The sequence below is a fragment of the Pseudophryne corroboree genome, chromosome 11 (assembly GCF_028390025.1).
Source record: "Pseudophryne corroboree isolate aPseCor3 chromosome 11, aPseCor3.hap2, whole genome shotgun sequence".
NCBI classification, from domain to species: Eukaryota; Metazoa; Chordata; class Amphibia; order Anura; family Myobatrachidae; genus Pseudophryne; species Pseudophryne corroboree.
Genome location: NC_086454.1, coordinates 125063977 through 125079676, shown reverse-complemented (window position 1 = coordinate 125079676; position 15700 = coordinate 125063977). Strand labels below are relative to the sequence as shown.

General features: G+C 41.5%; 1 protein-coding gene, 1 long non-coding RNA gene and 2 pseudogenes across 6 annotated transcripts in view; 2 read left to right on the top strand and 2 right to left on the bottom strand.

The window, feature by feature from the left end:
* Positions 1-15700, top strand: part of LOC134969087 (uncharacterized) — a 101358-nt gene that overhangs the window by 35233 nt on the left and 50425 nt on the right. The gene's annotated exons all lie outside the window — the stretch shown is intronic.
* Positions 1-15700, bottom strand: part of IRF7 (interferon regulatory factor 7) — an 82279-nt gene that overhangs the window by 43713 nt on the left and 22866 nt on the right. Inside the window, exons 6-10 of the mRNA XM_063944790.1 lie at positions 15493-15544; positions 14985-15176; positions 14078-14266; positions 10399-10602; positions 5680-6072 (exon numbers count right to left, since the gene is read on the bottom strand). Of these exons, the coding sequence (XP_063800860.1) occupies positions 5680-6072; positions 10399-10602; positions 14078-14266; positions 14985-15176; positions 15493-15544 (1030 nt within the window). The remainder of the gene's footprint in view (positions 1-5679; positions 6073-10398; positions 10603-14077; positions 14267-14984; positions 15177-15492; positions 15545-15700) is intronic.
* On the bottom strand, positions 1437-1556 carry LOC134971357 (5S ribosomal RNA; annotated as a pseudogene).
* Positions 2235-2354, top strand: LOC134971356 (5S ribosomal RNA; annotated as a pseudogene).

Below are 15700 nucleotides of genomic sequence, written 5' to 3'. Positions count from 1 at the left end.
ATTTAAAATTAAAAGTCAAGGTGGGCTAAGATATGGAGGATCAAAAAATCTAAAAATACCGGGTAAAAAGCTAGCTAGAGCATAGAAATTCAATAGAAGCAATGTTACACTAAAAAAACATATAGGATAAGAAAGTGCTGCTTATCTTAAAAATGGAGAGTCAATTGAGGTACACCCAACGCGTTTCGTCCATCAGACTTCATCAAGGGGTAAGGGACTACTGAACAAGCACTCTCATTTATAGCAGAGGTAATTAGGACTAATTGATTGTGACATCACTTCCTGTGTGGACTAATATTACTATTTTTGCCACAAACTATAATGAAAAGATCTGTGAGTAGTACAATTAGCAACGTATTCAAATTACTTTGAGCAGTGCAAAAACAAAGTTTAAACAATGAGATATAGTCAGAATTAGTCCGGAGACGCGTCCTGCATCACTTCCGCCCCACTTCCTGTGTCTGTATCCTCCTAGTGCGCACGCGCTTTGCGCCGCACTTCCGGTAGACGGACCACTGTAGTTGTACTATTCTGCCCTACTTCCGGTCGGGTCATTCCGTCACTTCTGGTCTCGGCGGGGATCGTCATTTCTCAAGAGGACATAGGCTGGGGCGGGCTGTCAGTCAACTCGGCAGCCATCTTTGTGGAGCCTCTTAGTCACAGACATATAACTGTGTTATTTACAGGTGTGGGAGCCGCTCGCGGATATAAACAAATAAAGATTCATACATTAGTATATTGTTTTGTTATTCATTAATGTTATGCAATAGCCACATTTCTTTAAATAAAGGAGACTGATAGTGGGCCTTAGTGCAAATAGGAGCAAACAAGGATATTTATAGCCATATCAAAATATATATAGATAGAGCATAATTATGTGGAAATAATAGAAAAAAATGTATATAGATGGGGGACTAAGCTATTTTTAGTGTTATTTCTACTGATACTATTTATAATGATATTATTCGCTGCCGAGCATACAGAATTTGTCTATATATTTGGTCCAGACAGAACATTGTGATACACATAGGATTATTTAGTACTATGAAGCATTCTGTGGGAGTTCTTCTCATGCCCCGTTAGGGCATGAGGGGAAATAGTTACATAAGTGAGGACAGTAACAAGTAAGAGGATGTGGGTATGCTATAAAAGGATATCCATCAATTATTATGTGCATACGTGCTGGATAATTAAGATGTTGTATATAATATGTGACTTAGTGTTAAATACTAGCAAGCGTAATCAGTCATATGCTATACATTAGTGACGTGTCTAGATAAGGTGCACATGTGGATGACTGCTATTACGGATTTGCTTGATGCCAGATAAAGTGTAAAATAAATTAAAAGTGATAGTTATGATATGTGAAATTATGGAATATCCGTGTGTCAATATTCCATATAATATTACTGTTAAAGAGTCCACCAGGGCCCATTTTAATACAGTACCCAATCTTCACAAGTGGTTACCCACTTGGTACTGGTTGGGCCCTACACTGCTTAGCTTCCAAGATCGGGCGGAATTGGGCATACAACCAGTGTGGTATGACTGTATCCTGTGGCGAAATGACTCAATCATACAGTAGTCAGGTTTTTATTAAGGACATTGACAAACTATATTCAGTGTGTTAAACATAGGAAATGGGAAACTGTATATTAAAGTGCTGCGTGCCTATAGAGAAAATAAGGAGAGACTGTACAAAACCGGTGGTACTTGATCGAGGGTACTTCTCTCATAGGAATGGCGCGATTTCGTATCCCTCGTTGAAACCCATCGGGTGGGTGGTTTTCAATTGAAAGATCCAAAACATCTCTCTCTGGGAGAGTTTCTTAGCCAGATCTCTACCCCTTTCACCACTGGTCATGTGTTCAATAGCTTTGAAGGACATCTCTTCCGGAAGAGATGTCCTTCAAAGCTATTGAACACGTGACCAGTGGGTAAAGGGGTGGAGATCTGGCTAAGAAACTCTCCCAGAGAGAGATGTTTTGGATCTTTCAATTGAAAACCACCCACCCGATGGGTTTCAACGAGGGATACGAAATCGCGCCATTCCTATGAGAGAAGTACCCTCGATCAAGTACCACCGGTTTTGTACAGTCTCTCCTTCTTTTCTCTATAGGCACGCAGCACTTTAATATACAGTTTCCCATTTCCTATGTTTAACACACTGAATATAGTTTGTCAATGTCCTTAATAAAAACCTGACTACTGTATGATTGAGTCATTTCGCCACAGGATACAGTCATACCACACTGGTTGTATGCCCAATTCCGCCCGATCTTGGAAGCTAAGCAGTGTAGGGCCCAACCAGTACCAAGTGGGTAACCACTTGTGAAGATTGGGTACTGTATTAAAATGGGCCCTGGTGGACTCTTTAACAGTAGTAATATTATATGGAATATTGACACACGGATATTCCATAATTTCACATATCATAACTATCACTTTTAATTTATATTACACTTTATCTGGCATCAAGCAAATCCGTAATAGCAGTCATCCACATGTGCACCTTATCTAGACACGTCATTAATGTATACCATATGACTGATTACGCTTGCTGGTATTTAACACTAAGTCACATATTATATCAACATCTTAATTATCCAGCACGTATGCACATAATAATTGATGGATATCCTTTTATAGCATACCCACATCCTCTCACTTATTACTGTCCTCACTTATGTAACTATTTCCCCTCATGCCCTAACGGGGCATGAGTAGAACTCCCACAGAATGCTTCATAGTACTAAATAATCCTATGTGTATCACAATGTTCTGTCTGGACCAAATATATAGACAAATTCTGTATGCTTGGCAGCGAATAATATCATTATAAATAGTATCAGTAGAAATAACACTAAAAATAGCTTAGTCCCCCATCTATATACATTTTTTCTATTATTTCCACATAATTATGCTCTATCTATATATATTTTGATATGGCTATAAATATCCTTGTTTGCTTCTATTTGCACTAAGGACCACTATCAGTCTCCTTTATTTAAAGAAATGTGGCTATTGCACAACATTAATGAATAACAAAACAATATACTAATGTATGAATCTTTATTTGTTTATATCCGCGAGCGGCTCCTGCACCTGTAAATAACACAGTTATATGTCCGTGACTAAGAGGCTCCGCAAAGATGGCCGCCGAGTTGACTGACAGCCCGCCCCAGCCTATGTCCTCTTGAGAAATGACGATCCCCGCCGAGACCGGAAGTGACGGAATGACCCGACCGGAAGTAGGGCAGAATAGTACAACTACAGTGGTCTGTCTACCGGAAGTGCGGAGCAAAGCGCGTGCGCACTAGGAGGATACAGACACAGGAAGTGGGGGGGGAAGTGACGCAGGACGCGTCCCCGGACTAATTTTGACTATATCTCATTGTTTAAACTTTGTTTTTGCACTGCTCAAAGTAATTTGAATATGTTGCTAATTGTACTACTCACAGATCTTTTCATTATAGTTTGTGGCAAAAATAGTAATATTAGTCCACACAGGAAGTGATGTCACAATCAATTAGTCCTAATTACCTCTGCTATAAATGAGAGTGCTTGTTCAGTAGTCCCTTACCCCTTGATGAAGTCTGATGGACGAAACGCGTTGGGTGTACCTCAATTGACTCTCCATTTTTAAGATAAACAGTACTTTCTTATCCTATATGTTTTTTTAGTGTAACATTGCTTCTATTGAATTTCTATGCTCTAGCTAGCTTTTTACCCGGTATTTTTAGATTTTTTGATCCTCCATATCTTAGCCCACCTTGACTTTGAATTTTTAATTAATTTTTTTCAAATTGTATAAATAAATATATTGTTATTTTTTAATACGTATCCTGCAAATTCTTCATACTTATAATATTTATCAGACACTGTCAGTCGCTGACACCCCTATCCCTCTCTTCCCATATATATATATATATATATATATATAAAAAAACAACATCAACAGACAAATGCTCTAATTTTGCAGGTTTCTTAGATGTACCCAGCTGACCACCAGTAAGAACATCAGAAGATTACTGCTTCTGCATTGACTTGCGATAGGCTGATCTAAATCATTGCATACAGTAGCTGTAAGCTATTTGGCACACCATGTGTAATTATTTTACCCCTGTTTGCATTGTAATTGTCGGGATGCCGGTCATGTGACAGCCGGCATCCCAACCTCCGCTATAATGTACCACACCCAAATAAACTATTATCACTCCTATCTTGAAAGCATTCTTACTTTGCAGCATTTTTTTTTTACACAACTGCCTAAAACTTTTGCACTGTACTATAATATACAGGTTGAGTCTCCCTTATCCAAAATGCTTGGGACCAGAGGTATTTTGGATATGGGATTTTTCCGTATTTTGGAATAATTGCATACCATAATGAGATATCATGGCGATGGGACCTAAATATAAGCACAGAATGCATTTATGTTACATATACACCTTATACACACAGCCTGAAGGTCATTTTATCCAATATTTTTTATAACTTTGTGCTTTAAACAAAGTGTGTCTACATTCACACAATTCATTTATGTTTCATATACACCTTATACACACAGCCGGGGAGGTCATTTAATACAATATTTTTAATAACTTTGTGTATTAAACAAAGTTTGTGTACATTGAGCCATCAAAAAACAAAGGTTTCACTAACTCACTCTCACTCAAAAAAGTCCGTATTTCGGAATATTCTGTATTTCGGAATATTTGGATATGGGATACTCAACCTGTATATATATATATATATATATATATATATAAAACACATATTGGCTTAAATGTTAATAACAAGGATGTATGAAGTACTTCCCATATCTTGACAGAGTCTGAAATATATGAGTGCAAGCTATTGTCCTCAGATATTAGCTGTTTTCTTCTAAAAGGGGCTGGTTATAGTCTCTTCCAATTAGGCTACTGACAGGAAGTTTGCCGTGTATGTTAAAATAAAACTCTGTCGCACTGCGATCCAATTTTATCGTTCTCGCAATCTCCTGAAATTTTTACATATAATTTCTTGCATAATTGTGAATGTTATTAATAGATCATTATCTGATTATTTACCAAAGGATAAAAAAAAAAACTGGTTAACAAATAATAGCCCAGATTTATCAAGCTCTGGAGAGTGATAAATTGCATGGTGATAAAGCACCAACCAATCAGCTTCTAACTGTCATTTTTCCAACACAAGGGCAGAAGTATTAAGCCTTGAGATGGCATAAGGAAGTGATAAACCAGTGATATGTGCAAGGTGATAAAGGCACCAGCCAATCAGCTCCTAACTGTCAATTTGCACATTGGAGCTGGTTGGATTCTGCGTTTATCACCTTGCACTTATCACTGGTTTATCACTTCCTTATGCCTTCTCCAGGTTAATACATCTGCCCCACAGCCTGTACCATGGCAGTTAGTAGCTGGTTGGTTGGTTCTTTATCACCGTGCAATTTATCACTCCCCAGGGTTTGATAAATCTGGGCCTAAATACTTCCATTATCACAGTTTCTTAACGGTCGTTACAAACAGCAACATTAGGCCCATTTTGAAATATTAGCTTTCTGTCAGAAGTCAGTTTAAAATATCACTTTATCATTTTTACATTTATGAATAGATGCTTCTTTCAATAAACATAGCAGTAAAACAAAGTAACAGACTGATCTTATTTTCACCATACCTTCCCAAAACTGGTTAAAATCAAATATCGCTGTCTGAACATCTCTGGACAGCAGCTTTGCTTGTGAAGCAGTTTGTCTTGTCTCCAGACTTTCTGACAAGCCCCAGAAGACCCTTGTATTTCCCATCCTCTTTGCATAGAGCTTGTAGTCCTCAGGGCTGACCTCAAGGCAAAGGCCTTCTCCAACAGCACGTAGAATTGTATTGGTGAGTTCAATCTGTTGCTGATCTACAAGCAAATCAGTGGTAGGCAATCTGACAATGTCTGTGGATTGCAACTGGTGATCACCGATGTCTTGGGTTATGACAACTTTTCTGGACACATTTTGTTTCAGGACTTCCATTCCTCGGTAGAATACAGTAACTTCCCAAGATGTTAAGCGTGGCATTGTCCCTGTGAGAAAACATAGTCATACAATTAGCAAAGTACTCATATATAATAGTCAATAAAAAAAATTATGATATCTAAAATACATAGAAAAGTTGTATTATGTCTTTTTTTAACTCTTCATTTATCCAATTTAACAAGAAAAAACCCTGACATTACAAAATAATGTTCTTTAACAAATTCCCATCCCCAAATATGGTAAAAGAAGGCAACATCAAACTGGAAACATGGCAAACTATCAAATGTCTTGACATGGACCTATGGCTGTCCACTTCTTAGACCCAAAAATAAAACCAGACGACACCTTGTTAGGGGCAATCTAGGAATAACACCATATAGATTAGCCAAGAGGAGGTATTTGCCACAAGTCGCACACTGCTCTAAACGTAACTACAGAATTCTCACTTAAGCTAACGAGCGTCTTATAAAGTTTAATTGACATTATATTTGCAATTTTTTGGATACTGTGAAACCTAGCAAATGGCAGTGGATTTTACATTTGAAAGGAGACATGTGACAGACATACTGGCACAGTAATGGTGGGTACACACTGACAGATATATCTGCAGATCAATTGATTTGCAGATATATCGATGGACGGATCTGGCAGTGTGCTGTGCATACACACTGCCCGATCCATAGGGGACTGACGTCATGAACTGGGCGGGCGTGTACACACGCCCGCCCAGTTCAGCTGTCAATCACCACAGGCTGCCGCAGCTTGTGTACGGGCAGTCGGCTGGTCACCAGTACTCACACAGCGATGCGCCAATACATCGGTATATATATTGGCCGTCGGCTGTGCTGCGGGGCAGACGCGATATGTCTGTGAACAACAAAGTTCAAAGACATACCGCCGGTAATACAAGTCCCAGCAAGCCTCCCCCGCAAGCTGGTACTTGGAGAACCACAAGTACCAGCATGCGGTGGAAAACCGGGCCCGCTGGTACCTGTAGTACTACTACTAAAAAATACCCCCAAAAAAACAGGACACACACACCGTGAAAGTATAAGTTTATAACATACATGCACACCTCCATACACACATACTTACCTATGTTCCCACGAGGCTCGGTCCTCTTCTCCATGTAGAATCCTTGGGGTACCTGTGAAAAAAATTATACTCACATAATCCAGTGTAGAATCAGACCTTTGAATAATCCACGTACTTGGCAAAATAATAAAACGGAAACCCGACCACGCACTGAAAGGGGTCCCATGTTTACACATGGGACCCCTTTCCCCGACTGACAGGACCCCCCCTGACTCCTGTCAAAGAGGGTCCCTTCAGCCAATCAGGGAGCGCCACGTCGTGGCACTCTCCTGATTGGCTGTGTGCTCCTGTAGTGTCTGTCAGGCAGCACACGGCACAGATACAATGTTGCGCCTATTGTATTGTATTGTAGCCAATGGTGGGAACTTTGCGGTCAGCGGTTGACCGAAAGTAACCTCACCGCTGACCGAGCCTCGTGGGAACATAGGTAAGTATGTGTGTATGGAGGTGTGCATGTATGTAATAAACTTATACTTTCACGGTGTGTGTGTCCTGTTTTTTTGGGGGTATTTTTTTAGTAGTAGTACTACAGGTACCAGCGGGCCTGGTTTTCCACCGCATGCTAGTACTTGTGGTTCTCCAAGTACCAGCTTGCGGGGGAGGCTTGCTGGGACTTGTAGTACTGCTACTAAAAACAATATTCACATTTTTTCACAAGGCTATCAGCCCCCCATCCGCCGCCCTTCGATGGGGGGGACAGCCTCGGGCTTCACCCCTGGCCCTTGGGTGGCTGGAGGGGGGGGACCCCTTGATTTAAGGGGTTCCCACTCCTCCAGGGTACCCCGGCCAGGGGTGACTAGTTGGGTATGTAATGCCAGGGCCGCAGGGACCAGTATAAAAGTGTCCCCCAGCTGTGGCATTATGTACCTGGCTAGTGGAGCCTGGTGCTGCTTTCAAAAATACGGGGGACCCCTACGCTTTTTGTCCCCCGTATTTTTGGAACCAGGACCAGGCGCAGAGACCGGTGCTGGTTGATTAAATATGGGGGAACCCCTGTCATTTTCCCCCCCATATTTTTTCAACCAGGACCGGCTCAAAGAGCCCGAGGCTGGTTGTGCTTAGGAGGGGGGACCCCACGCAATTTTTTTCAGATTTTTTAAGACTTTAATCAACTTTTTAAGGTACACAATGAAGCCCTGCACGGATCTCACAGATCCGGCCGGGATTCCTTGTGTTTTGTCAGGCAGTGTTTTACTCATCACTCCCGTAAAATACTGCCTGATATTACGAATCACATCGACATCGGAAAAAACGATTGTGCAAAACTCGGCAGCTTAGTGAATGATCGTATTAGGATTCAAAAAGTTGCAGTAAAATGCACCCGATACCATTTGAGTTCAAACACCCTTCAAAACGGCCAAAACACGAATCTTTGTAAATATACCCCCTGGTGTCTAGAACAGAACTTGAGAACCTCTATCTTTTGGATGGGACTGTCTGAATCCCCATTTCATCCATCGCTCACATGTGGAGCCTGTAATAAGTCTCTGACAGTATTACACTATTATGTTTTATATGTTTCTCCTTTTTATATATGAATAACTCCTATTGGAGAGAAATGAATCATCCTCTGATGGACAATCTAAAGCACAAGTTAGATCATTAATTTTTTTTTTTTTTACTGTTCCAGTTTGCACTGGAACAGATCCAGTTTGCACTGGAACCAGTAATAATGTCATTAGTAGGCACTATTAGATCCATGTCAGCATAAATCTCAGAGTAATGCCTTATATACAGGGTCGTTAAGAGCAGGGACAGGCCCAGGTACGGAGGGGGGGGGCATGGGCAAAATCCATAGATTAAATTACACAGGGAGGAGGATGCTGCGAGCGCAAAAGGTAGAGAAGACTAGCTGTGGAGTGGTGGATCCCTGGCGCATCCTCTCTCTCTCTGGGGTCCATGTGGGATGATCTGCTGTGCTGCGTCTAAGGGGGTCATTCCGAGTTGATCACTCTCTAGCTACTTTTTGTAGCCGTGCAAACGCATAGTCGCCGCCCACTGGGGAGTGTATTTTACCTTTGCAAGTGTGCGAACGCCTGTGCAGCCGAGCAGTACAAAAACAGATTGTGCAGTTTCTGAGTAGGTCTGAACTTACTCAGCCGCTGCGATCACTTCTGCCTGTCCAGTCCCAGAATTGACGTCAGACACCCGCCCTGCAAACGCTTGGACACACCTGCATTTTTCCAACCACTCCCTGAAAACGGTCAGTTGACACCCATAAATGCCTTCTTCCTGTCAATCTTCTTGTGATCGGCTGTGCGAATGGATTCTTTGTTAAATCCATCGCCCAGCAACGATCCGCTTTGTACCCGTACGGTTCGCCTGCGCATTGCGTTGCATACGCATGCACAGTAGTGATCTGATTGCTGCTCTGCGAAAAATGGCAGCGTGCGATCAGCTCGGAATGACCCCCTAAATCTGTTACATGAATCCAGCCAAACAGGTTTCTGGGGGAGAGACTGGGCTGCAATGCAAAGGAGAATAATTTGTATTTCCCTCAGCTGGCAGCATCTCACCATGTTCATGGCACTGCATACTGCAACATTGCTGAGGAGTACAAATGTCCTCAGTGGCTGGACAGGGCCCCTTCAACAAGTCCAGGTCTGGGTAAATAGTACCCACTCCACCCCACCTGTTGGCACCACTGCTTACATAGCTGGGGACAGTTATATGGTTCCTGACACTGTCAGCACACCTTATTGGTTGCTGTTGGAAAATGGTGGGAAATCACAACTTATGTGATACCAAACACAAGAGTTAAGGACCAAAGCAATCTCATCTCAGGTCCTTTTCAATGCCCAAGGCAAAGAACAAAGCACCTTTAGGTGTGAGTGTGCATAAGGTGGAGAGCAGACCTGATATTATCTGGGGAGAGTAAATCCAGTCTGCTCATTCAAGATCAAATTTGGCATCAGGGCGCTATCCGGAGAATACATTATAATCAATTTTCAAAACTGATATAGGTCTGTAATTCTTACCTAAGTTTCTATATCTACCAGGCTTTGGTATACAAATGTGCAAAGCATAGCTTTCAGTCCACTGTAATTATCTCATCTTTTGAAGACATTATGGGGCAGGCATGTTATGTCATGGGAGGCTGATTCCTCCTTAGGCTGTGAGCAGATTCAGCCCCCTGTAACTGCCTGTGACACGCACAAAGCGAGTTGCCAATCGTATCTTGCACGAAACTACATCTGTCCTTATGGTGTACTCTTGAAATTAAGAAAAGAAAGGAGAAGGCAAAGGAGCAGTTGAATATTTGGAAGAAGTCTACTCACTCTGTTGATGAAACAAGTTAACATGGGCTTCTTGTGTAGGGGGAAGGCCATGTCCATTAATGACAGGTGGAATGTGACACACTTGTGATGATCTTACACATTCTTGAATGGGTGTGTGGTAGGAATACACGGGAGAATGGTCCACACCTGCAACATCCTGTGGACACCCATTCTGAAGGCTATTATACATGGCGTCCTGCGAACCTGTTATTTGATCAAATAAATAATGCACACTATTTATATAATTGTACACAGCAGCATTTTGAGATGTCATTCAAAAAAACAAAAACCCCTAAAGTATTATTAATCTCTTACTTACTATCACAAGCTGCACAATCTGCCAGCTGCTGCTTAACTGACAATACACTAAACTTCTTGCAGCTGAATACATATAATATTCCAGCAGCCGGGATGCAAGCTGTCACTATACCGAAAGCGAGATCCCATCTGCCTGAAATCCCGGCAGTGAGGGGGACTCGCTGCGCTCACCAGGCATCGGGCCCAGTGGCTTGCTTCGCTCGCCACAGGTTCTATTCCCACTCGGTTATTGGCGTGGACCCACTGAGTGAGAATACAGAGCGTTTGTCGGGATTCCGGGCGTCTGTATTTCACCAGCTGTCGGGAGTCTGGCGTCGGCCTGCTGAATGAACCAACAGCCGGTATATTGACTGCATCCCTTTGGAGTAGAGTGGAGAGTAAAATAGTGAATTTTACAGTAGTGTTAGATGCAGAGTTGAAGGTTTGCAGATTTGTGGGGTATCGGGGTAATTCAGAGTTGATCGCAGCAGTAAATTTGTTAGCAGTTGGGCAAAACCATGTGTACTGCAGGTGGGGCAGATATAACATGTGCAGAGAGAGTTAGATTTGGGTGGGTTATATTGTTTCTGTGCAGGGTAAATACTGGCTGCTTTATTTTTGCACTGCAATTTAGATTTCAGTTTGAACACACCCCACCCAAATCTAACTCTCTCTGCACATGTTATATCTGCCCCCCCTGCAGTGCACATGGTTTTGCCCAACTGCTAACAAATTTGCTGCTGCGATCAACTCTGAATTAGGCCCTATATCGTGTGCGTTTTCATGCTGTGCATGCTCTGGGAATAAGGAATGCAAGAACGAGCAGAACGACCCGTATTTTAATCATGTCTTACAACTGTGGAGACGTCTAATAGTATTCAAAAAAGTACAATTTCATATAGTTTTATGACATATGTCAAACAGTTTAATATTAATAAATACAATATAAACAGGTACTGTGTATTCAAAATATAGAAATTATATGATACCTAATGCCAGTATACAAACACAACAGTTATAAAGAAAAAAAAAAGTATGTGTGTATAGAGACATTTTTATAGGCACTAGCAGAAAAAAATCTCTTCTAATAAGTCAGTCCATAAGGGTAAGTAATGCAAATTACATTTCAATGTCCCAAATTATGGCACTTGGATCAATAATAAAATTGGGCAGGGAAGGGGGAGGGTTATTGTTATGCCTGGGAGCTACCTAACACATAAATCTGCCCCTAGTGCCAATACCGCTAGTTAATAGTCAAATGTGATGGAGGTTAACTGCAATCGAATATGAAACTCACCATAATCCTGGGTATATCCGCATACATATCTTCCGGTCGGGTCCACTTCTGCCGAGTAGAATCGGATTATAGAGATCAATTGTTATTTTACTAGCAGGTATATAAAGGTGACCTAGGAGGGAACAACTTAACTCCAGATATCCTGAAGAAGCCATATAAGGTGAAACGCGTTGGAGAGAGAGTAACGTGGGAGTCCGGGAGCAAGTTTTTCTGTAGACCCCCCTTTTATACCCAATATTAGGGTGAGTTCCATACCAAGTTGCAGTTAACCTCCATCACATTTTACTATTTATTATAAGTATTGGCATTGCACTATGGATCCTCTTTTTGGGACGTAATTTGGCACTTTGAAATGTCATTTCAATTACTTACCCTTATGGACTGTCTTATTAGAAGATATTTTTTTCTGCAAGTACTTTTAAGATTTCTCATAGTTATTTTTAATTTGATTTTTTATATATATTTTTTCATTATAACTGTGTGTTTGTCCGTATACTGGTATCAGGTGCCATGTAATTTCTATATTTTGAATATACCTGTTTATATTGTATCTATTGTTATTAAATGGTTTGACATATGTCATGAAACTTTATGAAATTGTACTTTTTTGAATACTATTAGAGGTTTTGCACTGGAATCAAACCCTTTCTTTCTACCTTATTGCACGTAGAGATTGGAGGAACCTTAGATGTCATTAGCTGCTCACTTCTTTTAGCCATCACTGATTCCCCCAATAGCGCAGCCATTATTTTCATAAAGCATAGATATGCCTATATCCTTAGCAAAAAGTATAGGATTGGTGCCAGTGCACATTGAAAAAGACTACTAGCAAACCAAGGGCCTAATTCTGAGTTGATTGCAGCAGCAATTTTGTTAGCAGTTGGGCAGATATAACATGTACAGAGAGAGTTAGATTTGGATAAGGTGTGTTCAAACTGAAATCTAAATTGCAGTGTAAAAATAAAGCAGCCAGTATTTACCCTGCACAGAAACAAAATAACCCACCCAAATCTAACTGTCTCTGCAAATGTTATATCTGCCCCCCCCCCCCCCCCCTGCAGTGCACATGGTTTTGCCCAATTGCTAACAAACTTGCTACTACGATTAACTCAGAATTACCCCCCATGTACACACACATGAGGCAGGCACAGTGCAAAATATGCATAACTCTGTATGCAGCCGAATGTTAGCATATTATTCTGAGCACGCAGTGCAGGAGCACATATGTCTGATTTCCGCCATACTCCGCGTCAGTCCCTAGGCCTTTTACTTTTGCTGCAGACCAGAGTATGGTAATGGAATCATTTGGGAAAAATTGGTAATAACATGCAATCTTCAATGATCCGGCCCAGTTTATGTAATTCACAGCTCCAGAATAGTACACCCACGCTCCAAAACAGGGAAAAGATTTACAGTAATCACTAACATGTAAACTGCTACTAGATCCAGGTTAGACTTCACCTATTAGTGCTGATGTGCAGGGAACCCTGACCCCCTTGCAACCTTCCTTCCTGTAGGGATTACTGCTTTTAATGGCTTTCCTTCAGTAATGTGTTCAGTACACTCAAGAGTCACACATTCATCAACTGACTGAACAAAGGCAACAATCACACACACCTATAGATATATTTTTAGGGGTTGGGGCTGTAATGCCGGTGGAGGTCAGCATACCGACCAGGGATCCTTGCGGGGAATAGTCTGTGTTAGTTGGCATGCTGTCTGTCAACATTGTCAGCGGTCGGGATTCCGGCGTCGGGATTCCGTCCGCCGGCAAATCAACTACATCCCATTTTTAGTATGTCTTTAAATATTTCAGTTGTTGCTTTTCCCAATTAACATATGGAGTTCTTAAAGTGTAAAGCCCTGATCACTTACACTCGCCACCAACCTGACTCTTTTCCCAGTGTGGTATGCCTGCATTATTTCTTACTAAACTAAATGCATTTTTTAAATCAATTAACTACTTTAGAAAAATCTGTTGCAGGTGTACAATGAGTGAGACAAGCCTAAAAAGGTCTATTATCATGCAGTCAACAAGAGTCAGGGCAGCAGGTATGCATTATTAATGTTTTTGCTGGTACTCACTTTGTGGATAGAATCCGTTCATTTGGCATGCTTGGGAATTCTGCACTGGTGCCCCAAAGCCATTAAGAAGAACTGGTAGCGCTGACTCCACTTGTGACAGCGCACTCAATTGTTGAGAGACCCTTTCAACACCTGAAGCATTCTGCAGGTACTCATTGTGATAACCGTTACACCCATGATATTGTGAACCTGTAAAACGGTTGCATTATTGGTATATGTTTATAGTTTACATTTAATTTCTAATTGCAAGCAGACACATATACGCAGACAAATAAACACCTGTCAGTAGCTACGTCAATCGCAGCTGCCTTTGGGAATTACAAATACATGTTCATGATGACGAGGGGAGCAGGCACTAGGTAACCGCTTCTGATTGGCTGAATTTATATTCACTGCTGACGATGACAGGTGCTTTTCTTGCATTGCTCATGTGGGGTGCAGTTAATTTGCCGGCAGTCCGGATCCCACCAGTCAGGATACTGACGTCGGAATCCCAAATGCTACCAATACTGACAGCCGGAATCCTGGTTCACAGGGGCTATTCCCACTCGTGGGTGTCCACGACACCCACAGAGTGGGAATAGAACCTGTGGCGAGTGCAGCAAGCCACCAAGCCCGCAGTGTGGCAAGCACAGCGGCCGGCATACCAGCGGCCGGGATGCTCTTGTCGGTATATTGATGGCCGGCATCCCAACCATCGGTAAATCATACTGAACCCGCTCAAGTATATATTTTCTGATTAGCTATTCAGTCTATAATTGTATTCAAACTCGGCATCAATCCCTTTTTGTCTCTTTTTCAAATGATATAAAATTCTACTACTCATTAGTACCTAGCAAGACCTTAGAAAGCCGAATCCACCCCTCCCCACCTCTCACCCTCATTGACCCTCTCTGCATTTACTCACGTTGCTCCTGTAACACTGGAATACGGATGGCAGTTTCCTCATGAACGCCATGGTCATGGCCATTAATGGCACATGGTTTCTCCAATCCAGAGTTTGGGCATTGTTCGTTTATGGACTGTCTAAAGACCTGAGCCACAAAAGGGGCATCCTGAGCGTATTCATCCTGAGAGAGCTGTAAGACTTGCTGTATACCTGTGAAGATATGAAACTACTTGAGTAAAAGAGCAAAGATGGATTTTTCCAGTATGGTAGGACAGATATCAAAAGGCTTGCCTTCTCTACGTATATGTAATGGCATTTTTGCATTTATTTTCTGGACCATTTAATTACACAGAACACGGCATTGCTGACAGATCAACCAGAATGAACAAAGTCTAGCAACAGTATTATTTACATACAAAGCAGCTCATGTTGACTGTGTGAGAAGGTCATAACCTTTAATCTTTGCCCCCTTCCAGTTATGTTCCTCCACATGAAATATTGTTACGAAATGTGATGCCCAACTTACCACTCTCAGATGAATCTAGTAGAATGTTTTTCATTAGCTCTGCAACTACCTCCTAGAACGAAAGAGCTTTTTTTAATTAAAGAATAACTATGAGTAGAATCTAGTCAGAGATGACATCTAACCCACAGTGTTATCATCAGTGAAAATGATCAGACAAAAGTAAATTCAAAAGTTTGCTTGCGGAACACACAAAAACACAGACTATTAA